Source organism: Neofelis nebulosa, chromosome 1 (assembly GCF_028018385.1).
Source record: "Neofelis nebulosa isolate mNeoNeb1 chromosome 1, mNeoNeb1.pri, whole genome shotgun sequence".
Classification (NCBI taxonomy): domain Eukaryota; kingdom Metazoa; phylum Chordata; class Mammalia; order Carnivora; family Felidae; genus Neofelis; species Neofelis nebulosa.
Genome location: NC_080782.1, coordinates 8,497,739 through 8,524,811, shown reverse-complemented (window position 1 = coordinate 8,524,811; position 27,073 = coordinate 8,497,739). Strand labels below are relative to the sequence as shown.

At 48.7% G+C, this 27,073-nt stretch overlaps 1 protein-coding gene and 1 long non-coding RNA gene across 2 annotated transcripts in view; both read left to right on the top strand.

Moving 5' to 3' along the window:
• The first annotated feature begins 1,657 nt into the window (after positions 1 to 1,657).
• LOC131508619 (uncharacterized) lies at positions 1,658 to 5,963 on the top strand. Its single transcript, XR_009260067.1, has 3 exons — positions 1,658 to 1,811; positions 2,785 to 2,926; positions 5,770 to 5,963. It is a non-coding gene; the product is annotated as an uncharacterized LOC131508619 (long non-coding RNA).
• A 12,407-nt stretch (positions 5,964 to 18,370) lies between these two features.
• The window catches only part of DAP (death associated protein), a 63,049-nt gene continuing 54,346 nt past the window's right edge, over positions 18,371 to 27,073 (top strand). Inside the window, exon 1 of the mRNA XM_058715679.1 lies at positions 18,371 to 18,614. Coding sequence (XP_058571662.1) covers positions 18,560 to 18,614 — 55 coding nt within the window. The 5' untranslated portion in view covers positions 18,371 to 18,559. The remainder of the gene's footprint in view (positions 18,615 to 27,073) is intronic.

Genomic DNA, 27,073 nt, shown 5'->3' with positions numbered 1-27,073 from the left:
AACTTGTATGTTGAGTGAACTGAAGTACATCTGCTTTTTGGGGCCACTGGGAGTTGAAGAGGGGTAAAGGAAGATGTAGCCTAACGTTCACCAGAAGGCTAAGGCATGAGGGTCCTGGAGTTGATTCTTTCTTCCAACATTTTGGAGCTGTGCAATCCTGGGCAAGTTACTTAACCTATATGAATCTCAGTTGTCCTCATCTAAGAAATGGGGATAATAATAAGTATCATCATATGTAACAGGCATCACCCTGTTGAGAGTGTTCAGTGAGATAAACCAGGCACGTGGTAAAGAGTCAGAGGTTATCAGCTATCATTTCTGTTCTCCATTGGCCCGAAAATGTGCTTCCCCACTTCCCCACATTTTAACATTTCTTCAGTGAAACTGACAGTCTGCAGCATCCTAGCATTGTGTCAAATTTTAATGGCACATCTTACAATCAATGGAGTCTCGCTTTCATGAAATACGGCGTTATAATTATCAGTACTATTATCGCCAGAGATTTGACCATAAAATAATAATGAGACTGCTTCCACGAGCTGTGGACAATAAGCAGCCTTATTATTTTATAATAGCATGGCAGATTTCCCAGCTAGAAGACTCTCCTGGGGGCCACTGTGCAATGGCTAAGATGGATGAATGTTGCCTTCTGGCAGTAACAGACTTTCAATAGATCTGTCTGACTTTAAGCAAGTGCAAGATACGAAAATCCACATTTCCATTGAAAAACTAATTAGAAGGTAATACTGTAAAATAGAAGAATGCTAAAAGTACCCATTTTGGCACATTTCTCAACCTTTATTCTCCACCCCCCATCATGAGCCGTTTAAGACATTTTTGTTCAAATCCCTTCCCCCAATGAAATTTTAATGTTAAAGACACACTATCTATCTATGTATTGGATGCATATCTGTGCTTGACACATAAAAACCTGTATGAACAATGTACAAAGGAGTATGACTTTTATGCTCTCTTGAGGATTCCCCTTTGGGAATGCATGGTTTAGAGACAGATGTTAAAGGTCATTTGAGATACTATTTGACGGGAAACTTTTATTTGCGCGTAGATTTTCCATGATGTGTCAACTGCAGAAAGGAAGAAACACGAGTGGCCTGTTTGATAAAATGTCCACAGTGGGGTCCCTGCTCCACGTTCATTACAGGCCAGTGTCTGTCTGTTTTTTAGACCATGGTACCCAAGCAACATACCAGGAAGGTGGGCGCAAGTATGAGCCAGATTTGACTTTATAATTGAAGAAAACTTGCCTCAAAGTTCAGTAGACTTCTTTTAGTGTGCACGAGGGTCTATCTACCCCATGACAAATCGGCATGAATGACCAGTAGTTCATTCAAATAACCGTGATTGGAATTACTTCTACAATAGATCTCAATATATATTTTTTTCTTATCTCATACTGTTTTTTCTCTAGTAGTTGAAATCAGCATGCAGGTCAACAAGTTTCCTGAATATTCTCTGCAAGTTAGCCCCAAGGGCAGGGTTCTCTGCCTCCCTAATCTTACTGGCCCTGGGCAGGCTGAAGTTTCCTGGACCCCAGAGGAAGGACACCTGAAGCAGCAGAAAACAACTGCTTCCTGTTTCCTGGTTCTCACTTCCTGTTCCCTGCTTCTCACTTCCTGCTTCCTGCTTTGGCCAAAGTCCAAAGCATCAGGAATGAAGGACTCCTGGTACCTCTGCCTCAGAGTAGATGGCAGAGGCTTGGACAGAAGATGGACAGAAGGTTCACAGGAAATGAGCTCTGCAGAGCTGGAAACTTTTGCCTGGAAGGAGGAAAGAACAGGGGCTAAAGGAAGGTTAATGAGGGGAGCCCCAACTTCGGTGATGGCAATGAAGAGAGGGAGCCAGTGTGGGAAAGCCAGGAAGGAGGCAGCCGGCTCACAGAGCAAAGTCCAAGGAAACAGTGGGCTCCAGTCATGGGCAGCAGCAGAGGGAGCCCAGCTGCCCCTACCCCCACGTGTGTGGGGACATATGTACAGAAGCCTGGAAGCAGCAGTGATGGCCCAAAAGTTAGCCTCATCCCCCATCCAGGGGCCACATGAGAGCAGGCTGCGAGGTTCCTTTGAGGACTGCTCCAACCCAGGGCAAGATTTCAGAGGCACCTGGGGCTGGGCTCAGAGCAGCACCCACACCATCACCTCGATGCTCAGGAGATAGGCGTTCAGTCTGCTAGTACCTGTTTAAAGAGGCCAGGGCCTTCCACTCCAATAAGATTGTTCGCCTGAAATGTGGAAGGAAGGAAGGGAAAAAGGAAGGAAAGAAGGAAGGGAGGTGGGCAGAGAGGGAGAGAGGGAGGGAGGGAGGGAGGGAGGGAGGAAGGAGGGAAGGAAGGAAGGAAGGAGACTACAAGGCTGTCCACCTCAGTAAGGGCTCCATGCCAGGGGTTGGGATATTCAGTCCTTTCCTGCTGAGCCTCAGGAAAACAGGGACCTGGTAAGAGCCGTCTCTCTTCCCAGGGTCTGAGGGCCTCTTGCACCTTGGAACGACAGTGCTTGTTCTATAATATAAATATATTTTAAGTTTATGTATTTATTTTGAGGGGAGGAGGGCAGAAAATGAGGGAGAGAGAGAATCCCAAACAGGTTCCATGCTGTTGGCACAGAGCCCAATGCTGGGGCTGGATCTCATGAAACACGAGACCATGACCTGAGCGGAAACCAAGAGTCAGATGCTTCACCGACTGAGCCACCCAAGTGTCCCTGTTCTTATAAGGATCCCATTCCTGGCTGCCTCCAAGCCTCACTCACAGATCCTCTTTCCCCATGCAAGGGCCCGTTGGTGCCCCTGACTCAGTGGGCCAGCTTGGGGTCCCCAAGCATGAGGAATGGAGAGGCTCCAGAAACATGCACTGTCTTCATTTCTGGATAGAGTCCCAGGCCCGGCACCCCCGGTCCCAAGTTTTCATCTGACGGTAAGCCAGGGATGGCCACTCTCTTCTTATTTGGGTAAGTGGAGGAGATGGGGGGCAGAGCAACAGGAAAGAGGTCCCCTTCCTCGACTCCACAAACTCTCCAGGTGCTGCTTTGCCTCCGTGGATGCTTACGTAAGGGAGGTGCTAGCAAGCACGTCATTTCACACCCCGTGCCCACAGTCATTCAGGACTCGACAAGAACACTGGCGAGACCCACTTGTAATTGCCTGGTGGTTGAGTGCTTATTTATCATTTTAATTCCACAACTGGGATAAATTCAAAATTTACTTTGCACGACCCTTACCTGGCAAATGAAGGGAGGTGACACAGGTGACCGGGTGCTGACATAAAGGTGGGTCAATAGAATGTAACTTGGCTAATGGCGTATAAATTAGAAACTGGAGAGTTTAGCATTGGAGGAATCTAGAAGGAGGAGGCTTGTGCACATACACCCACACACATGCACACACAGGTGCATACACACCCACACACGCACACACACACACACACACACACACACACCTCATTGTCCTGTTTATTTCCAACACTGCTGTTCGCACAACCTGAATGTACTTAATTGGTTTACTTCTTTGTCACCAGTTGACCCACTGTTAGAATGTCCCTGAGAGCAGGAACCTTGTCTGTCCTGTTCAACCCAGGATCCCTGGGATCTAGAACAATGCCTGGAACCAGAGCCCATCACTGTTGGTGAGGAAGAGAGGGAGGGATTAGCAGCCAGGCACCTGTCCCATAGTAAGTGCTAAGACCAGGCAGCCTGCAAGGCCACGCTCAGGGTGATGATGTCAATGTCTTCAATAGTTCAGAAGGCCAAGTACAAAACCACAGGTCTGGGACAGTAACCATCTCTCGAAAGTTACCTAAAGGGCAACTACGTTAGCTAAAGTAAGACAGTAAGATGGAGAAGAGGAAAGTCCTTCCTGGTTTCAGATACACAGGAGATTTGCAGTCACCCGGGAGAGGGAAGAAACCAAACACGCCATCGGCAAAGCCACGCTGCTGGCTTGCTCGCCATGAGAGCCCTGCTCACAGGGAGTTTGATGTTGGCACAGCCCAGTGAGCTGGAAACCTGGGCAATGACTACAACAGTAGGGCCTTCGCTCTGTCTGGAACACTAGGCCTGACGTGCCTCAGTTTATAACTTTGCCCTGGTCTACACAGTGGGCGCATGCCTGGAGTTCTGGCTTACAATGTGTGCTTAGCCTATATTCTGATGCACTTACACAGAAAGGACGGAGACCACGTGTGCCCTGGACTGATGGGACACCATGCACGTGCAGCTGGGAGATTTTTGTTTCCTCTGAGCATAACAAGCCAGCACAGTTGGAGCAGGACTGTGTCCAAGCCCAGCTCCAGACTGCACTGGGGACAACACCATAAAGTGCTCATCAGCAAAATGGAGAGGTCCGGGAAGATGGAACCACTGTGGTCAGAGGACCCATGGTGTGTACCCTGGAAAAGCGAAGGCTTGAAAGGGCCGAGAAAGTTACAAGGGTCTGACAATGAGGAGGAGCGCAGCCGCTCTGCCATCCAAGCAGAACAAAGAATTTAGGCCAAGGAAATAGGAAAGCAAATACTGGCTAAGGGCAAGAGGATTTCTGCACCAGTTAGAGCTTTGGACAACTGAATATACAGCAGAAAGCAAGCCTGGCGTCCGCATCATCCCTGAGCTGCCATCTGCTCGTGGCGAGGCCTTGGGCAAGTTAGCTAATTTCTGTGAACCTCAGCTATTATCTCCAAATTGGGAAACATAGCAGTTTCGTCAACGTTGGCAGTGAAGGTTAAAATTAAATGGTGCATGTTGGTAGGAGTGCAAACTGGTGCAGCCGCTCTGGAAAACAGTGTGGAGGTTCCTCAAAGAAGTAAAAATAGATCTACCTTATGACCCAGTGATAACACTGCTGGGAATTTACCCAGAGGATACAGGAGTGCTGACACATAGGGGCACGCGCACCCCAATATTCATAGCAGCGGCTTCAACAATGGCCAAATTATAGAAAGAGCCCAAATGTCCATCAACTGATGAATAGAGAAAGAAGATGTGGTTTATATGTACAATGGAATACTACTTGGCAATGAGAAAGAATGAAATCATGCCATTCACAGCAACGTAGATGGAACTGGAGGGTATTATGCTGAGTGAAATAAGTCAGAGAAGGACAGATATCATATGTTTTCACTCATATGTGGAATTTGAGAAACTTAACAGAAGACCATGGGGGAGGGGAAGGGGAAAAATAGCTACAAACAGAGAGGGAAGGAGGCAAACCGTAAGAGACTCTTAAATACAGAGAACAAACTGAGGGTGGATGGTGGGGGTGGGGGAGAGGGGTAAGTGGGTGATGGGCATTGAGGGGGGCACTCGTTGGGATGAGCACTGGGCGTTGTATGAAAGTGATGAACCACGGGAATCTACCCCAAAAGCCAAGAGCACACTTTACGCACTGTATGTTAGCCAATTTGACAATACATTATATTTGAAAAAATAATAAAAATAAGTAAAGTAAAATTAAATTAAATTAAATTAAATTAAGAAGCGCATGTAAAACACTTAGCACAGAGAGTAAGCACCCAAAAACAGTAGCTCTGATCATCTCAATATTATGGAATACTCATGACATAGTCCTCTATTAGGTAAAGGGGTGCTAATAGGGGCCCAAATGTTCCCCCACCCCCCGCAAAAAAAAAGATGTATTGGAGCCCTAAGCCCCAGTATCTCAGCCTAGGGCTTTATTTGGAGACAGGGTCTTTACAGAAGTAATCCAATTAACATGAGGTGATTAGAGTGGAAGCCAATCCAATATAACTGTTGTCTTTGCAAATAGGGAAATGTGAACATTCACACACGTAAGCAGAAGATGACACACAGAGACGCAGGGAGAAGAGGGCTTTCCGCAGGCCGAGGACAGGGGCCTGGAGAAGACTCTCCCTCCCAACCGCAGAAGGGACCGTCGCGCTGACGCCTCGACCTTGGACTTCCAGCCTCCAGAACTGGGAGACAATAAATTTGTGTGGTTTAATCCCCCTGATCTGTGGTTGTTTGTTAAGGCGGCCCTAGCAAACTGAAACAGGTTCCCCACTCACCAAACACGCGGCAGCCTCCCGTGGGGGCTGGGGGCGGACGTGACCAGATTGCCACCATATAAATACAGGCTCCGGGGCTGACGGGAGACTTTGATTCAATTAGGTCAGGACAGGACCCAGATACGCATTTTGAAAAAACAGCCGCAAGGTCCAGCACGTGGAGGCTTGGTTTAGGGCCAGACAAGCTTCGAAGTAATTCTTCAGCTCTGTTAGCCCTCCACCTTGTTGTGCAAGGTGTGTGCACAACACGTGTGTGTCTGTGTGGGTCCAGGCGTCCGTGCCTGTGTCGTTCTAAGCATGTGCCAGATTCGGAAAGGATCCCCACGTCAAGATTCCACGAACGTACATGAGAAGAGAAAGGTGAAGAACACAAAATGAACCGATTTGTCTCTGCCCAAATTGGCTTCCATCCAGGCCCAAGCAGCCGCGGCAGCAGTCCTGCCTCCGTTGCCCGCGCGGCTCCAGCCACAGCCTCCCGGCGCCCCCTGATGCCCCCACCACCCAGACAGCCACCAGGGGCCCCCGCGGACCAGGTCTGCGAGTAAAGACAGGGGAAGACCCACCAGAGGGTCCTGCCCCGCCCCCGAGCAGTGTGCCAGCCTATGCGAGGGCCAGGACATGTAGCCTCCGCGAGTGTTTGCCAACAGGTGGGGATATGTGACCTCGTGGAAAAATAACAGTGCACTTGGAAAGGTCAGTACTTTACCTGTGTAACAGTGTCTAATTTCATTCAACTTAAACAAAGCAGATTGAGTAAGTTATAGAAGCCCAAAAGCTATATCGTTCCCTAATTCAGCTCCGGTCTTTTTTCCCTGGGTAATAGTTACCCACACTTGCATGACAAATTACCTCCAAAATGTAGTGGCTTAAAACAACACACATTAATTATCTCGCCGTTTCTGCGGGTAGGAATCCAGGGTGCCTTAGCGGGGTGCCTCTGGCTCAGAGCCTCTCGGGAGGAGGCAGTCGAGCTGTTGGACAGAGCTGGGGTCTCATCCAGGGCGGGCGCCAAGAATCAGCTTCCAGTTCACATGGTTATTGTCAGGGCCCCGTCTCCTACCACGCGGGTATCATCCTCACAGGACCGCTTCCCAGGCTGGCTCTGCCGAAGGTAAGCAAACGAAGTGAGCAAGAGAGAACAAGAGATAGAAACCACAGTCTTTTTATAACCTAGTCTCAGAAGCGACATTCGTCACTGTTGCCATATTCTGTCCAGTGGAAGCGAGTCATTAGGCCCAGCCCACACCGGAGGGAAGCGTCTTATACAAAGATATTATCGCAAGGAGGAGGGGACTGGGGGGACGTTATCTGCGAGGCTGCCTGTCATATTCTGAGTCAAAGAAGAGTTTCAACGTGGCCCCTCGGACAAGGTCTTCCTACGTTCCACCATAAACTGTTCCTCACGGCACATGTCACCATATCACAGATCGGAAAGATGGCACTCTCTGGAAGGGTCTACCTGTGTCACGTTTCCTAAGAAATAAAGGCTTAAACATAAACCCCGAAGTGATCCATTATCAGAATATTTACCGAGGGCAAATCCCTTTGCTTCCACTTTTTGTTGATCCTGTAGTCTATAGGGGTGAGCAAACAGGCTACCAAGGCCCAGACAGTAAGTATTTTTGGCTTAGGAGGCCGTGTGACCTCTGTCACAACTACTCAACCTTGCCATGGTAGCACGAAAGTAGCAGGAAGCAACATGTACGCAAATGGGCATGGCTGTGTTCCAATAAAACTTTATTTACACAGCAGACCTCAGGCAAAATTTTATTCACAGGTCGTAGTTTGCCAAGTGTCACAGAAAATAGCCCGTATTCTATGTGAGAATAAAACAGAAGTTAGGGGTAAAAGTGGAACTAGCATGTTACTGTTTCTGACAAAGGCATTCGGGTGACACATGTACTAAATGCTTCATCGTAAACACAGGCAAATCATAGTGAATCCGTATTGACCACCATCATCCAAAATTGAGAACACGTGACCTTGAACTGTCCTGTCGCCTAGAATCGTGTTAGAAGTTGTGTGACTGTCGAGGCATTGGGGTGAGTGTGGAAGGCCTGGAATTGCCTGAAAGGTTCCCCTCGCCATCCTAATGATGAATTTCTACCTGGTCACCTAGAAGAGAACTTCCATTCATTTATTTTACTTAATGACACAACAAAAGAACCTTGGGCCAACCATGACAATCCCATCTGTTGAGGGGATACCGGTAATATAAATGGGAGGAAAGGCTCATAAAAATAATTTCTAAACCTATAGCGAAGATACAAGAAGAGGCTTGCTTGTGATGATTTTTCAATTCTGAGCTTCTAGAAACCAGAGCCAGACCAGTCATGGGTACAAGGGAATTTGCCCACTCCTGCTCCAGAGGATAAAGGACTGCCACCACCCCTAGCTCGCAGGGCATAAGCGATGCCTGAAAGGGTAAGGGGAGCACAAGACAGCCTCTCCCCACCCCACATTTCTTCCTGAAGGATCTTACCGGCAAAGGCACGGAGAACCGGGAATGACATGACACTTGAATTTTATCTTTTAAAATGTGTCGCAAGGAACTCTATGAAGTCTTTGTTTAGAAACAACCCAGCATGTTAACACTGCAAAGCTTCAGAAACTGGGAAGTTGTTCATCATTTCAGTTTGTTTTAGAGGAGAATATCAGACGCTTATGTCTGTCGCTCACTATGCACAGTTTCAGCCTCCGATAGACTAGAATGTAAGCTCTAAGAAGGCTGAGACCTTATCTTCACTTTCTAGAAAAGGGCCTGGCATAGGGTATGTCCTCAAAAATATTTGTTGAATGAAACAAAGTCTATGAAATCGATAAACTCCTCCCGAGTCTTGGGATTCCTAGATTTATCCTCAGGGCCTGGTAGCCAACTGTGCCTCCCTCCCCCTGCCATTAAACCCCTGGGATCATAGGAAGAGGACAAGGACCCCAGGACAGAGCTCAGGCCAGCACATGTCTCCCAGGACCCCCTCATGAGTAGATAAGGACAGGGCTCCTTTCTGTCTCTCAGCTACCATAGCAGCACCAGCCTTCTGCCTGGAATCTCAAGGAACATTCAGTTCTCCAATCACCTCAGTGAAAGTTGGGGAAGCTGGAAATGAATCCCAGGTTCCCTGGGATAAAAGCAGAGGGCAGCTGATGGAAAGAGCCTGCGGTAAACGGTGGGTCTAATGGGATAGGACAGACTTCAGTATCAGAAAAAAAATAGCAAGGTAGAATTGCCGGGGGTGGGGGGCGGCGGGTGCAGGGGAGCAGGGAGAGGGTGGAGAGCAAGGCTTCAAATTGTGTAATGAATCCATTAGGGGCACTGCTTTTTATTTATGTGCAATTTGTAAGGGTGCAAAGGAGGAAAAACTAGACCCCTCTCTGCTATCTGTGGGTGTGAAGTCACATCACCTTTTCCCTGGACCCTGCAAGGGATCCCTTCAGTGTAACTTTTCTTTACCCAAACACTCCGTGGTTCTTTGTTAGGAAGATGAATGGTCATGTTGTAAGTCTCAAGCGAGCTACGGAAGCTTGCATATTTTCTTTTATCTTTTCCATGGCCAAAGGCAGTTTATTAATTTATGTCAGTAAAAAGCTCTGAATGGTGCCCCAGAGGGTCCCTCCAAGCCTGAAGGATGGGCTTGAGATTCGTTCTTATCTAGATCAATCGCAATTGTATTTCCCAAGCTCGGACTTTCCCCTAAAAATTGAGCAAAAGCTGAGCTGGCTTTTCCGCAAACATCGTGAGAAGGAGGACGCCCACCGAAATCATTATTTACAGCCTTCTCTAGCCTGCAAAGTCACACACAGATACTTCCACCCGAGTAGAATAATTAATCGGTTTTGTTAAATCACTTCACTGGGAAGAAAGATGGCTTAAAAAGAAACCCAGGTAACCTCAGCAGGGAAAATAGGCTTTAAATTTGTTAGGGCAATTATTTGCCAACTCTAACCTCAGAATAGTGAGAGAGAATAAAACTCTCTTCCTCTCATTAGCAAAGGAGAGAGAGAGAGAGGGAGAAAGTGAAGAAGTGCCCAAAGGTACCTTCCAGAATCTTCCAGAATCATAGCCATGTGTATGCTTATTGATACAGGCTTATCCGTTGAAAGTTATGACACAAATAACTTAGCCCCTGTTCACACTGATTCCTAATAAATAGCTGAACTTACCAGTACATTAACTTAAATCTATAAAATAACCTCACCTATGATAACCTATGCTGATAGCAGGTGTCCTTGAAATTATGTGGAGAGAAAATGACGCTTCCCTTCCATGGTCTTCCTTCCAAAAATCCATAACCCCTGTATAACAGGGAATGAGGGAAACATCAGACTAACATAAACTGAGGGACAGTGCACAAAATAAGACAGTTAAAAAGAATCCTAATCTATTTTTTTTCTGGAAGCCAGATGTTATTAAATGTTATCATCCTAATGCTGATAGGATTATTAAGAAGTGGGGACATGTGTCACCAAGAAGTGTCCAAATTCTCCTTTGGGCATTGCTCTATTATTTAGGTTTTCTAAAGTATATTAATTTTATTTTTTAATGTGTTTATAAAAAGTGCTCTTACATGAAAGGCGTCCAAATATCTCGTATGTAGTAGTCAAAACATCTGTGCTTATTAAGAGAAGGCACAACTCCCAGCTTTGGAGGGGAAAGAAATGGCCAATAGCCTCCTCTTTGAGATCTTCTGCCGTTTCTTATTTAAAAGTCTGTGAATTGTTTTCGCTATTTCTGCGAGAAACAATTCAAATTTTGACACGGACCCCCTAGAATCTATAGATGGTTTAGGGTGGTGTGGACTTTTGAACTACATTCATTTTTCTAATCCGTGAACATGGGATAACCTTTCCATTTGTTGGTGTCTTCAATTTCTCTCACCAAACTCTTGTAGTTTCCATTGTACAGGTTTTTTACTTCCTTGGTTAATGGGATGTGCATGGGTTGGATCCTGAGGGCATTATGCTAAGTGAGATAAGTCAGGGAAAGACAACTACTGATTGATATCACTTATATGGGGAATCTAAAAAAGTTGAATCATAGAAACAGAGAGAAGATTGGTGGTTGCTAGGAGCTGGGGGTTGGAGGAACTGGGGAGATGTTTAAGAGTACAGACTTGGGGGGCGCCTGGGTGGCGCAGTCGGTTAAGCGTCCGACTTCAGCCAGGTCACGATCTCACGGTCTGTGAGTTCGAGCCCCGCGTCAGGCTCTGGGCTGATGGCTCAGAGCCTGGAGCCTGTTTCCGATTCTGTGTCTCCCTCTCTCTCTGTCCCTCCCCCGTTCATGCTCTGTCTCTCTCTGTCCCAAAAAATAAAATAAACGTTGAAAAAAAAATTAAAAAAAAAAAAAAAAAGAGTACAGACTTGGGGTGCCTAGGTGGCTCAGTTGGTTAAGTATCTGACTCTTGATCTCATCGGCTCAGATCTTGATCTCAGGGTCATGAGTTTAGGCCCCACACTGGGCTCTGTGCTGGGCACGAAGCCTACTTTAAAAAAAAAGAAAAAGGGCACAAACGTGCAACTAGTAAATAAATAAGTTCTGTAAATGTAATGCATAGCACAGCGATTACAGTCACAAACACTTTATTATAAATTTCAAAGCTGCTAAAAGACTAGGTCTTAATTGTTCTGGCCACACACACACACACAAATGATAATTACGTGAAACGATAGAAATGTTAGCTAATGCTAAGGTGATGATCATATTATAATACATAAATATATCAAACTATCACATTGTGTACCTTACCCTTATACAATGTTATATGTCAATCATATCTGTTTGTTTGGTTTTTAAAAAGCCTGTGAAAACAGCTCTTTTGAAAACTGGTGTCAGTAAGGCTATCAAACCTCTAAGATTTCTCAAACTGCGTTTCTGAAAGCAAGCAGCACAACAGGAGGGCTTTGCCCATCTGGAAACAGCGGTGGGGAGTGGGGAAGCCCAGCCAGTGGGGGCTGCAGCTGTCATTTGGGAAGACAAGCCCACGCCACCCCGGCATCTGACCTGGCTGGCCCAGCACCTGTGAATCAGTCCTGAGTGCCCACCGGCTAACCTGGACCACTCTAGGGGATGCCAGATGGCACGCGGTTCGAGCCTATCGTAAGGCTGACATCACCAACGACAGGGTGGTGGTTGTTTTTTAACCTAAATGCTCTTTTATTCTTAATCTTAAATCAATGTGTCTAAAGAATGATCGCGAACAGCAGCCTTCAAAATGTGGTCCGGGGACTCCTGGAGTTTCCCTATACCCATTCAGGGGAGCTATGAGGTCAAAACTATCTTTTTTTACGATACTGAAATGCTTTTTGCTTTTTTTCCCCACTTTCATTCCCTCTTGAGTATACAAGTATAGGTTTATTTTGCTATTTCTCTAAAATCTCCAACAAGTCATGTGCTTTGGGCAGACCTGTATTTAGTTCTTTAAAGTTTACCAAGCATCTTCAATATGTGATCCCATGCCCTTCTTGTAAACATTCTGGAGGGGTGTACGATTACTCCCATTCTTAAGGCGGGGTGGGAGGAGACTCTGAGACCCAGAGGGGATAGTGTTTCCCCCATGCCACACATAGTGTGATCAGGCTGGGTCTCAAACCTTGGTCTGCAGCCCCCAAGACGAGCGCTCCATCATTTGCAGATCCTCCTTCCCAGACCGATCCCACATGGACGGTGTGAGCAGAGGCTTACGGCCGAAAGGCAGAAGCAGCCCCTCAACATCCTGTTCGTCTTTCACTTAAGCTCTCTAACAATGACATACTCCCCGAGGAAACTTTTGAATTTTCTTAATGGGAAAAGGGTAAAATAATATCCTAGTACCATCGAATCCGGAATAGATTTTAAAAAAAAAAGAAAAGCTAACCAAAATATGTTGTTCTTCAATTTCAGACTCCCTTGAGATGATTTTATCTTGCTGAAAGCCTCTTTATTCTTGATGCCTCTGTCATGTTTATTTTTTCTACTTATGGCAATTCATATACCCTTGTAAGAATTTTATATAAGGAGATAAATGCTAAGGCATAATATTGAATAACTGTTTGAATCCCCGAGTAGGATTCGTATTACGGCCTCCACTGTGGAACCACAATCACGGAATGCGGCGCAAGGTCAAATAATGACTCTGCGAAAGAGCCGGAAACAAGATTGTCCCTGCCCCCCCCCCACGCCATTTCTCCCCGCTGGAACACACTTTTCATAAATCGCCTCCGTAGCAGGTGCGGTTCCGTGGGAAATCAGTATTCACGGCAGTAGGACTCTCATCCTGTTCGGGGCTTCTATTTTCTAACGTCCAAATACAGATAAAAATGTGTTGCCAAGATTCAGGCTGCTTATTTTTTTCTTCAAACATCCTTAGCCAGAGGATAACCTCATATGCGACTAAAATCGACCTCCGTGTCTTTTATTAGCTGTTAAATTACTTTTGAAAAATGCCTCAAAGTGCTTCTCAATTACCCTGTGACTGACAAGTTGAAGCCCAATGAAATCCCAAAGGATTCCTCGTGTGTGTGTGTGTGTGTGTGTGTGTGTGTGTGTGTAAGATGTGTGGTGTTCTATGATTTTTATTTGGCTCTAGGACATGCATATTCTTTTCAAGTACTGTATGTGTGTGTGGGAGGGTGTCATATAAGTTATATTCAAATTCATATTATTTAAAACCTCCATAATATAGTAAGAAATACCTTGGATGTTACAAAGTCAAGAATGCTGCTCTCCCTTTCTGAGCAGTATCAACAATGGAAAACAAATTCTGCATAGTGAGTAAGAATATAAAAACTCTCATCCATCAAACAAACAGCACGAGAAGACATAACGTACAGGCCAGTCTGGAATAAAGAAGCAATGTTCATCACAGTGATTGATAGGTGGGGTTATTTCAATACGCTATAGGATAGCTCATGGATTCCATGAATTCTCATGAAAACTCCCTTTGTAGTAGTAACACTACATTCTACGGTATGTTGAGGCTTACAGGGCAGGACGGCGGCCAGCACGGGGTTCTCTCGGGTCTCCAGGTACCAGCCACCGATTCCCGTGCTTGGCCTTTCGCAGACTGGGTTTCTCCATGAATGAGGGCGGAGAAGTCCTTGGGTCTCAGGATCTCGTGGACGGTTAACGTGGTGAGGCAGAGCTACATGGAGCACAGGCAGCACTCAATCCCGATCTCACACCAGTCTTGGGGGAGGTTAGTGTTCACCTCTCTGAGGGATTGTGCAGATAAGGAAACAGCCTCAGAAAGTTCCAGGGATGTAGCCCAGGGTACAACATGCACACATGGAAAAGAGGGTCTGCATTTTCTGTTCCTTTTTCCAATACTTTTTCCAGTGCTTACAGTATTCACATTAAGAAGTATCTTACAGGGGTGCCTGGGTGGCTCCGTCAGTTGAGTGTCCAACTGCTGATTTCCACTCAGGTCATCATCCCAGGGTTATGGGATCGAGCCCCAAATCAGGCTCCCAGCTGAGCACGGAGCCTGCTTAAGATTCTCCCTCTCTCTCTGTCTGTCTCTGTCTCTCTCTCCCTCTGCCCCTTTCCCCTGCACACTCTCATCTAAAATAAAAAAAAATTTTTAAATTGAAAAAGAAGTATCTTACATTCAGCACCATTTCTTCCAGCACCATTTGGGATTGGACAAGTCTACTTAGAGAAGAAGGGGGAAATAGCTCACAAAACTCTATTTGGAAGGCGGTCAACAGTGGGAGAAAATGGTATTGGGGCTTCAAAAATCCAGCTTCTGGTCCCAGTGTGCAGTCGAGAGTTGTGTCCCGTATCAACCCAACAATCCTTTCTTCTTTCTGTCTGCTTTTGTTTTTCTTGGTAAAAAAAACTGCCTTGCTCTCAGAATTACAGTGAGCTTCAAATAAGATTAGTCACCCAGCAATTCTAACAAAATCTGAGTGTGCATGGCCATATAGAAACTTTCCAATGGGTGGTGCCTGGCATTTATCCTCAGGCATCTGGGACTGGTGAGGCTGGACACGCCCATGCATATGCATGTGAGCGCGCGCGCGCGCACACACACACACACACACGCACGCACGTACACACACGCATACACAAACGTGTTCACGGCGGGAGCAAATGTTAGAAAGGACAAGCGGCCATCTGTACTGATGTTGCCATTCTCTGCATAGTCCTCATTCACTGCTCTTCATCTTGGTAACAATTGTGGGAAATTAAATGCATCCATGCTCTGGAGTTATGGGCGAGAATATCCACTGAGCGCTTTTTATTTTTTTTTTTAATGTTTACTTATCTCAGTTTTGTGAGAGAACGCGAGCAGAGGAGGGGCAGAGAGAGAGAGTGAGAGAGAATCCCAAGCAGGCTCCACGCTGTCAGTTCAAAATCCTGAACTGTGAGATCATGGCCTAAGCCAAAATTAAGACTTGGATGCTTAACCGACTGAGCCACCCAGGCATCCCTTGAACGCTTTTGATGTGCCCACCTCGGTTTTGGGTGCTGAGCATGCGGTGGGCAAACTGGACAAGGTCTCTCCTCTTTTGGGGCTGGCACTCAACCAGTGCTAGTCAGAGGAGACAGACAGCTGACACTCAGAAGACGGATGAGGGATTCTGGAGGAGGATGAGGTGCCGTGGAGACAAAGGGATGAGAGTCACGTACCTAACTGGCTGCTTCAGATCTGGTGGGCAGGGGAGGCGCTATGGAAAAGCTGGTTCCAGAATAAGAAGGATTCTGGGGGAATAATCTGGAGGAAACAGTTCCAGGTGGAGGGAATGGCTAATGCTAAGGCCCAAAGGGAAGAATTGGCTTATCACACTCGAGGAGTATCAGAAAGGCCAGGGTGGCCAGACGGGCCATGAGAGATGAGCTCCTAGAGGCGGGCACAGCCCCCATCACACAGGGCCTGGGAGGCCACATGTGCTGGGGGTTGCATTTGGCTACATGTAAAGACATCAACCACAGGGACTTGATCTAAATAGTCTGGAAGCGGGTCCATTGCTCTGCGGAGCACCGCCCCCCCCCCCACCCGACCAAGAACCTCAAGCCCGTGTATTCTGCCACCCTGAGCACGTGGCATTCACGCCCTTAGTTGCCTCACAGTTGCAATAGGATTGCTCTGCTTTGCACCTGCTGTCTGAATTCGAGGCAGTGTGAGCCACGAGGTCAACACGAGAAAGAGCAGTTTTCACGCCAAGCGTGCAAAATTTTGCCACAGATCTCCCAACAAACCTCCACTTACATTTCCATGGCAGAATGTGCCCTCCCCTAGCTGCAAGGGAGGCTGGGAAAACCTCAGATGGTATTTTTCCAAGCCAAGTTCCTTACACAACCACATTTTCTTCAGTAGTAATGCTATTGACGAGGCAGGTACCCCACACCGTAGTCTGGATGCTATTCTAGGTGGAAAGGTATTTGGGGCTAGGTGCGAGAATCAGGAATGCTGCTTTGAACATGTGAAACTAGACATGACTATCACGCCAGAGTGTTCCAGTCAGCTTGGTGCTAGAACAGGCCTCAGGGCAGCCCAGTGGGGCCACCAAGGTCCTTGAGTAGCTTGACTCCCTCCTCAGAAGCCCCCTTCTTTTACCCCAGGGTTCCCTAGCAATGCCACATGCCCCTGAAGACGTCATCACTCTTCACATGCAGCTTTATGTACCACTAGGGGCAAAAATGCTGCCAATTAAACTATAACACAATGTTTTCTAGAATTATTTTATACTTCTTAGAAACGGTTCTTTCAGAATTATTAAGACATGAGTCTTTACCTAGCACTCATGCACATACATAAAAAGGAAAATCTTCATACAATTAATTGGTTGGGTATCCTTAAAGGTTCTTTCCATTCAGGATCCATATCCAGAGTGTCTGTGGATTTTCTCACTGTTCCATTTAGAGTGTTAGTGACGGCTCACCTCTTAAAAAGAGCGCTCTGCTATTTATTTCGGATTTTCTTCTAAGCTGCTGACACCTGTCTGCGAGTTTTGATGTGAATGAATGTAAAAGAATGACAACTACATCACGACGGCCGCCTGGCCAACAACTATGTTGCTATTAATGCTATTGAAATGTGGGGAGAAAGCCCCAGTGGGTAGAACACGCATATGTGCTGTGATGCACACTTGGGCAGCGTTGGGTTAGGCACCCAGAGGTCAAGGAGACAGTGGGAGTCTGAAGCTTAGTGGAGAAACAGGGGTAGAGAAATGGGTTTGCAGATTTGTTATCCGTAAGTAAATGAATGACAGTCATACCCATGGGCCTGCATGTTGCCATAAAACAAGATCCAGACAGAAGAAGGCTGATGATGAGCCTTAGAATATTCAAACGTCTATAAATCTAGAAGAAAAGCCAACACACCTAACAGAGTTAGGAGGAGGCTAAGGAGGAGGGGGCCGGTCAGCTAGGTCAATGCTGACAGGTCAAGTAGGATGAGATGGAAAGGTGACCGCCGGATTGGGCAGCATGGAGGTCATAAGTAACCTTGATAAAAGAACCATACCTGTTTGAGGGTAACCTCGGGGGCAGCTGGATTGGACTGGGCCGAGGGGTAAAGGGGGAGTGAGGTGGTTAACCTCTTTGATCAGTTGTATTGCCAAGGGTAGGATGTACAGCCGAGAGAGACGGTGGTATTTCCTTTCCTCAAGACACTGGGCATGTTTGAACGCTAATTCGGCAAGGCGGGATGGATGGTGCAGGAGAGGATACCTGCAATCGCAAAGCGCTTGAGAAGGCGGGAGTGATGCGAAGCAGGGCACGAAGGCTAAGGATCAGCTTTGGACAGAACCCAGATCCATCGCAACAGCACGCCGGGGGGCCTAGAGGCAGCAGCGCAAGAACTCTGTCCTGGTCCCTGGCTTCACAGCGCTGTGTTTCTCCTGGGGGCTGCGGGGGGCACTCCCATATGCAGGGTCTTTGAGCAAATCCCTTCAATCCTCAGGCTCCTAGTCGGTCCCACGTGGGGTCTCATTTCCGCACATAATTAGTCGCTCCAAGTGTGAGCTGGGTGTGCACACCCGGCCGCGCGGGCCGGTTCCCAGACAACCTGCATCTGCCGCGCGCCACCCCGGCAGCAGTTTCCGCACCTCCGTCACCGCCCCTCCGGCGGGGGGGGGGGGGGGGGGGGAGGAGGTGAAGCGCGGCGCGAGAAGGGGCCACCCCCCCGCTGGGCCCTTTCAACCTCCTGCCGGAGTCTGTGCCAGCATCAGCCCCGCCTCCTCTAACCGCAAACACCCCACCCTCACCCTCCTTCTTCCTCCCGCGCCCGCGGCCGCAGCTTCCAACGTGGCGCTGCCAGCCGCGCATGCTCAGTGCACAGAGCGGGAGGGAGGGGCCGGGGCCGGCTGGGCGGGGCCGGGCGCAGTGACGACAACGCGCAGCCGCGGGCAAGGGGGACGCGCCACGTCGGCGCGCGGCGGCCGCGCCCCCTCCCGGCGACCGCAGTTGCTGCCTCCGTGCGCGGCCCCGCCGCCCCCCACGCGCGCCTCCCTCGCAGCCCGGCGCTGAAGCTCGCGCGCGCCTCCCTCGCGGCTCGCGAGCCCGCCGTGGTCGCCGTCGCCGTCGCAGCCCCTCGAACGCGCGGTCGCATCATGTCTTCGCCTCCCGAGGGGAAGCTAGAGACGAAAGCCGGACATCCGCCCGCCGGTACTGACTCGTTCCCACTTTCTCTCCCGCCGCGGGGCGCGAGGGCGGGCTCGAACCTGCGGACGCGGGGCGCGGAGGGGGCGCCGGGCGGGGGCGTCCGCTCCGGCTGCGGGGCGCGGGGGCCGCTCGGGGGCTCCGCTCGGGGGCTCCGCCCGGGCTCCGAGCGCCCCCGGCTTCGCCAGCCCGTGGGAGTTGCATGCAAATCAGAATGATTGGAAGAAAGTCGCTTGCACAACTTCCCCCGAGAAAGTTTGGGCCGAGTGCGTACTTAGAAGGGACAGACAGATGTCTTAGGAAAACGGGCAGCCGGAACGCTGAAAAGTCCGTGTGTGTCGTGTCGTGGTGACGATTAATTGTAGGCTGACAGCATTTCGTGCGGATAAAAGAACTGGAGAAGCGGAAATAATTTTTATCATTAATCACTCAGTGTGATTCCACCCCCCCTCCCCTTCCCGACTTTCTTTCGCATCCAACTTTTTCTTAAAAGTTTTTCCTCGGACTTTTTTTGTTGTTGTTGCAAATCCTGAACTTATGAGCCAAGGAAGTTAATTAAATCCAGGATAAAGAGTCAGCTTTCTCGAGAAAAAAAAAAACAAAAAACGAATCTAAGACTTTTTAAGTTCATAGGGCCCACCTCTTCCCTCTCGGAGCAGGGTTCCCGTTTGTTCTTTCGACTCTGTCCCAACGGGTCGCTGTCTCCGGAATGACAATCGATCCATATGGAAGGACACAGGGAGAGACTCAAAGGCTACCGGCGCCTCTGTGTGTGTGGGTCTTTCAGAGTCTAAACTGTACACGTTAGTGTTATGAACTCAGCCTTCTAGTAACAGAAGCCTTATGGAAACGTGGCTGCTTTCTGTGCCCCATTTGTGCCCATTCTTGTTACAGTAGAGTCGCCTAATCGCCATCTGCTGTCCTCACGTTAGGACACTAAGTCTCTGCCTCAACAGGGGCAACGAGCAGTTTTTCAATAAGGTGCATTCCAGAGTAGGTAATCTTTTTCGCTGGTGAAAAAAGCTCTCAACAACAGGAAAACTACCTGGCACTAGGGAAGAAAAATGGCTGACTGCTGTGTGGGGACTTAGGAGGCATAGGATTTGGTGAAGACAGGCTTTGGGGCCATTTGTATTGCATAAGTTACAGAAAACAGTACCTCAGAGGGATTTCTTTTAAAGATAACTCTGACCTTGGATTCCTCCTGCTAGGGATCCACGTCCAGCTGCCTGCTCACCTGGGCAGTTCTGCAGGAAGGAACCCCTCCAGTTGCAGTCATGTCCTTGGACTATGTGGCATTAGTCTGCCCATGGCTCCCCTGTCCCAGGGGAATGAGTGGCATTAAAGTGTATCTGTTGGAATGATACCAAATCCACGTAGCAGTAATTAAATTGCATGGAGAGACATATCCATATGGAGATTTTTAGGATCAGAGATATAAACTGTACATTGTTAACTCCCTGGGAGAAATTTCTTAAAGGACTCTGATTTTCTGTGAATTGTGAACAGCTAGGCTTTGCGAATTATGGACTGAATGGCTTATTTATGCCCTGAGGTGCAAGGAACCAACTTTTGTGCTGGTGAGCAGTGAACCTGGGGTTCTAAGTTTTGAGGCCTGTCACTTCTCTGGGGCTTACTTTTCCTAATCTTTGAAATGGGAGGGTTGGGCCTGCTGACCTTCCTCTGGGAAAGCCCAGGACACTCTTCAGCTCAGTCCCTTCCATCCATCAGGATCAGAACCAAAGGGCATTTAACCCCACAGGTAAATTCAAGTGACTTCAGGACAGGTCCTTCAGCCTTTGGATTCCCAGTCAAGAAGGAGCTGCTTAGGGATCCGTCACTGTTATTCTGCATTTTCTGAGACTGGTCACTCTTGGCCAGAGTCGGAGGAAGGGCCTGGCATCCTGGCCCAGGGGCACAGGTTAGAAAGGGGCCTTTTGCTTTCTACGGCTCGGCCTACGGTATTTTGCTTCCCAGTAGTGCCCCTCAGCGCACTCTCCCAGATCACAGAGTTCCCTGCGGGGAAGCTCAGGGTCTGCTTGCTTACTCCGGCCAGAGAGTAGGAAGCTCTGCAGAGTAGATGTTATTAAAAAATTTTAAACGAAAGAAAGAAAAAGAAAGGAAGGAAGGAAAGAAAGAAAGAAAGAAAGAAGAGAGGAGAGAGAGAAAGAAAGGAAAGAAAGGAGAAAGAGAAAGAAAGAAAGAAAGAAAGAAAGAAAGAAAGAAAGAAAGAAAGAAAGAAAGAAAGAAAGAAAGAAAGAGAAGACCTGCTATAATAAAGAATAATCATCAAAGATAGCCAAGAGCACCTTTCATAAATCAAGTAACAACTTAAAAACTTTAGGAACCCTCTCATTAAGTGCTTAAGTTGGATGACAAAGACTTGTGCCTACATCCTCAATCAGAAACAATAAAATTCTCTCCCATGACTGTCTTCATGTTCTTTTGTGTTTTCTCGTTATTGCTGTCTGCACCAGGGACCCTCCCGTGCATCCCTACGACATCCCGTTTCCTTACTGTCACACTTACGTGCGCCTGTCTGCCTCTCTTCTCCTTGCTTCTGCCTGGGACTTACTGAGATCTTCATCCCCGGGGGCTGGCACAGTGTCAGGCACAAAATAATAAATAGCTCCCTAGTGAGTTTCTCCCAAGCCGAGCCTCTTCTCACCTCTCACTTTCCCCAGACAGAGCATGCAGGATCCGCAAGGTCCCTGAACTTCTGAGCTGCCCCCAGTGAGTCATAGTGATGCAGGGAGGCTGTGAGCCAGTTTAGGTAGCATCTTAGCAGCGGAAGTAGTGACCAGCCTGTGCTGAGTGTTACCGTTTGCCAGTGTTTCCCTCCACCCTTCTAAATTCTTGGCTGAGGACCCTCCTACTGCTCACAAAAGACAGACTAACGAGAAAAACAAACAGAAGTTTGGTAACACGTATGCCTCCTGTATTTATGGGAGAGACCAAGGAAAACGGAGTAGCTCCCCAAAGTGGTGCAAACCACCACCTTAAATACCAGCTTCGGGGCAAGACTGGTGGAGGCATCACCTCCCAGGCGGCAGTGCTCCTGTCATCCTGGCCGGGCCCTTGGTAAAAGTAACGAAGTCTTAATGATCGGAGACCCCGCCACTGCTCTCAGCTACAAAGTATCTGCGGAGAAATGGGCTGAGACCGCTCGCTTTATGAGCATTCTTGCAAATACAGATTAGCGAAGTTAGAATTAGCGAGGTTCTGTTGCATCACACAACACAGGTTCTGTTGCATTAATTACACACAGGTAGACCAGTGCTCCACGGCAGAAAGGAGAACGTAATTATCAGACACACTATTACTCATTTCTGCCTGTCTTCGGGAGTTTGTGGCAGCGACGTGGATAAAATCTCACTCTTCAATACATTTTGCTGGCCCCGTTCCCCTCCATCTCCCAGGGTAGCCAAAACCATATGTCAGTAAAGTTCTCGTAAATCTATGGATAGCTTTGAGCGCTAACTAATTTTACATATGGTTTTCTTTGAAAAGCAGACGTCCCATCCCTTCTAGAGCTGAGTCGTACGGAAACATAAACACGACTGTATTTATTTAAAGTAAAACGGGAAGTAGACTACTTTTTTTAGTAACTTCACGATAATTGAATTCTTTGTTACATCAATCACTCAAATGTGAGTTAAGGATGCATTTAAAAGATTGTGGGTGATGGTTCTCCCTAAATCATCTCCAGAAGGTTTTTCATGTTACCGAGGCCAGTGTATTGCTAGCAATGAAAGACTAATTTGTCTTTTATTGTATTAAGCATAAAGCCACAGACTTGCCGAGCTTGCCCCCAGTGTCCTCAACCCAATCACTGATTAACGCTGGCAGAGTACAGGGAAGAGGTCTGCCTTCGCTCCTGACATGCCAAGAAAAAGAAGAAAAAAAAAAAAGACCCTTCTAGTCACTGCATTTTTTTTTCAGACGCTTCAAGTCGGGGTGGAACGCAGCATTTCTAAAACACGGTTTAGGTTTCACTTTGCTCTTCAGGACTTTGCTTCGTGCTCTGTGTATGTTCCTCCCGTTTAGGACGACGCCCCGTGCATTCATGCTCGGTTCGGGACATGCTTTCCCCTTCCCCGCTTGGGGAATCTTTGTGTTTGTATAGGGAACACTCACTATTGTATCAAGTACTGTATTAGTCCCAGTTATATTAAAAGTATGAAGTATTAATTACAGTTCTGTCAGTAAGTCCAATAGTGCTCACTGCCGTAACAGACACCCCAGAATCCCCGGCTGAGCTGGTCGAGGTTTGTTTCCCTTTCGGGCAGGCGGCCCTCCCACAAGGAGCAAGTGCAGGGGCCGGGGCCCCCGCTGGCGTGGCCTGTGCGGAGGGGACAGTGGGTGTAGGTCATGGTGTGGAGGCTTACGGTCACACTGTGACTTCCACGTGTCACTGCATCACTTTCCTTTGGCTGCTGTAGCCAGCCTTGGCCAGAATCCAGTTCAGTGGCTCCAGCCCACCTGCAAGGGCGGCTGGGATGGGGAGTGAACCCCTAGCCTTATGCTCCAGTCCAGGCTTATGCTCCAGTCGCTGGTGCCAGGTTTCTCTGCTGGGCTTCCAGGCTCGGACCCTATCCTCCCTGCACTTTTAGGGACTGGCTTCCCTAAACTGAAGGATACCCGTGTGGCTGCCCCCACCCCCTCCTCAGCTTTGGCCCAGGCTGCCCAGCAGGGTCCCCCCATCCTGGTCCAGTCAGACCGTGCAGTTTGTCCTTTGGGTCACAGCCCCGTTGCAGAATGGAGCGCGCACGGCTGTGGAGGGCAGCCCGGCCTGTCTAGGTCTGATCCAGAGCTCCAAGGCCCTGGCCATCACGCCATGACCCTGAACTTCATTTCCACCCCTGGAAAGTGACCGGATTGCCCTGTATGATGTCAGGGCCTTGCCACCTTCGTCTTCGAAGTGCAGAATAGCAGTTTTCCTCCATTCTTCCTCTGCTCTCTTAGGGATCAAACCATCAGGGGTAAGTTTGGAAATTTTTCAGGGGCTCATTTTTTAGCACAAGTCATTGCTTCCCCCCCACTCCGCCCCCCCCCCCCCCCCCCGCCACTGCCTGTGAACCCGGAAGCCCCTGTCAGGACTGCTGGCCAGTGAGTTCTCCGTGCCCGCTCCTGGGCAGCTGTAGCTGCTAACTGCCGTGGACCTTGCTCCTTTGCCCCCATCTCCACCTGACCTCCCAGCCCTGGGGGGCGGGGTGGGGGGCCCGCCTCCACCTTCCACCCGGCTCACCTGCCCTGCCTGAGATTATTGGGTTTGCTCCTAACCTACAGCTTCCGGCTGGCTTCTGGTCTGGTTCCTTTTCTTCTCACCTGAACGGTTCTGGGACCCTCGCACCCCTTCTTTTAGCTGGACTAGCTTTCCCTCGAGTAACATTTCAGCGGCTCTTGTCAGGTAAGAACAAAGGTGCGGTACACTTTTCACGATGTGCTGGGACACCTGCAGTTAGTGCTTTGGGGATATTTGTGTGAAACGGGGGCTGAGACGTGAGTAATCCTAGGGAGAGCCTTCTCGTCCCCCTGCCCGACTTCCAGCTGTGGGGCCCTCTAGCCTGCTACTGAGCACGGACAGAGAAAGCCGCCAGCGACCCCCTTACAGCCAGCACACCCCGACCCCTGAGGGGATGCCCCGGCCACAGGAGAGTGTGCTCAATATGTCCCCCCTGGCAAAGTCTGACCAAGGAAGATGCTTCCCCCCCTCCCCTTACCCCTTAGGCAGGAAGCTCTCTGTAGAGAGCTTTGAAGGTCAAACTCATGGTCTTCCGCAGCCTGGTGGCAGTAATCAGAGCCTGCCCGGGCCATCATTGTGTCTTTCTATGCGGTCCGTGATGCTCTCTGTCTTCTGGAAGGTCCAGGCAGAGAAAGGCCTGCAGGGTGCGGTTAAGGGCACAGGCCTCAGGGCCGGATCCGGCTCTGCACTGGCTCCGCCCGCCGGCTCCCCCCACCTCACCCTCGGGATCCACCCTGCGGTACCTGTGAGGTGGGAGATCACGAGGTCAGTGGTGAGAACGGTGCCTGCACCTAGCCGTATGGTGAAATGGTGAGGAACAGTGAAGCTGAAGAATGAGCCGGGATCTGATTCCCCGGAAGCTTCCACACTTAGATGGTGATACACTGACAACGGTCCTGCTGTTGGGTAGCTGCCCACATCAGCGGAGTGCTTTACAGGGTGTCTCCCCCTTCCCCCATTCCCCATCCCCACAAGCCTGGACCTTCATCCCGTCTTACATCTTAGGTGACTGTCATGAGGGAAAGGACAGCACCCAGGACACAGGCTGTGGAGGTCAAAGTACTAGATGCTGAGGGTTAAAACCCATTTAATAGGAGCAGCTACCGGCCGAGCCCTCGCCACGTGCCAGGCGCTGGGGGAGCCGTGTCACATGGGCTAAGTCATTTAGTCCTCCGCACCCCCTGCTGGGAGAGCACGGTCTCCCCTTCCTCCCAGACGGAGCACCCCGAGCCACAGAGAACGGCAGCAACACACACACACGGGCGAAGAGACGCGCGTGTGCACGCACACACCCGGGCAGAGCCAGGATTGGAACCCAGAGATCTGACTCCAGGATCATGCCCCTGACGTGCGCACAGCGCTTCTAAGAGGCATCTGGGATTCTTTCATTTGAGAGAAATTCCGAGTTCTTTTTTTCCTAATGTCTCCTAAAAATACTCACATTTGCAAAGATTTCTGCAAAAATAACTCTGGCCTTTGTATTTTTTACAAATGAGGAGTTCTAGTGACGGCGATAAAACAGCCACAATAAATGCTGTCATAGATTTTGGCAGTTATCGCCAGTTGAAATGAATGTGTCTCGGTGTTGAGTTATTATTATTATTGCCACTTTTTATTCCTGCATTAATCACCACACACGCTGTGAGGGATTGATGAAGTTCATTGTTTTTATAAACCAAATTAAATGAAGTGCTAACGGGGGGGGGGGGGGTGACTGAGCCTTGACGTGTGTAGTGACTTCGACAGAGCCGTGGAGCTTTGGGCTGGCTTATTTCAAATGTCAACTGGACCTTCACGGGTGGCTTTCTTTGTATGGTTATACAGCCCTTTTCACTTTCGTCCATTTCTAGAACATATCTGTGAGCTGTGGTTTCAAAGTGTTATGTCTGCCAAGTCGACACGATTCAGGCGTTGTGTTTTAAACGGGCCTGAGTATTAGTCACCTGCAGCTGCTGTAACAAAATCCCACAGGTGGGGTTTCGTTTTCTCAAAGTGCTTGGAGACCGGAGGGCTCAGATCAAGGTGCTGGCGGGCTTCTCCTGAGGCCTCTCTCCTGGGCTTGCAGACCGCTGTCTTCTTGCTGTGTCCTCACGTGACTCTTTCTCTGTGGCGGCATCGCCAGCGTCCTTTCTTTCTCTTAGACGGACACCAGCCCTGTTGGATTAGGACCCACCCTGACAGCCTCATTTGAACTTTCTCGCCTCTTTAAAGGCCCTATCTGCAACTACATTCTGAGGTGACAGGGCTGAGGGCTTCAACATGTGAACTTGGGGGACACAGCACAGCCCATAGTACCTTTGATCAATTTCTAATGGGTGTGGGCGGAGGGTGGGATATATGGGGAGGAAATGAATTGAAAAAAACTTTAAAGGGCGCCCGGGTGGCTCAGTTAAGCATCTGACTTCGGCTTAGGTCATGATCTCCCGGTTTGTGGGTTCGAGCCCCACGTCGGGCTCTGTGCTGACAGCTCAGAGCCTGGAGCCTGCTTCGGATTCTGTGTCTCCCTGTCTCTCTGTTCCTCCCCTGCTCGTTCTCTGTCTCTCCGTGTCTCTCAAAAATAAATAGACTTTATTTAAAAAAAATTTTTTTTAACGTGTATTTATTTTTTGAGAGAGAGATTGACAGAGTGTGAGCAGGGGAAGGGCAGAGAGAGAGGGAGACACAGAATCCGAAGCAGGCTCCAGGCTCTGAGCTGTCAGCACAGAGCCCAACTCGGGGCCTGAACTCACAAACCGTGAGATCATGACCTGAGCCGAAGTCAGGCACTCAACCGACTGAGCCACCCAGGCACCCTAAAAATAAATAAACTTTAAAAAAATTTTTTAGAAAAACAAAACTTTTAGGGGGACAATTCTTACAGCCCCCTTTAGCCAAAAACATAACTCTCTGCTCTTACATTTCAATAGAGTAGAAAATTATCTTAACATGTTACAGAATTTTCTTTCAGTTTCTATTTCTTAAGGTTTGACAGACTACTCAACCTGGAATATTGTGATAAGCCACCTGCAGTGGTGTTTTTCCTTGCTTTCTTTTCATAAAAAAAAAAAAAAAATCTGAGCCCAAAGTGAGGGAGATCCCCAGGAACCACACCCGAAGAAGAAACAAATTCAGAACAGTTAGCATGAGACTTGGGCCCACATGAGGCAGGCGGTGGTTTCTCTTCCTCTTTGCATAAGGACACCAGTATGTTGGATTAGGGCCCACCCCACCAGGCTCATTT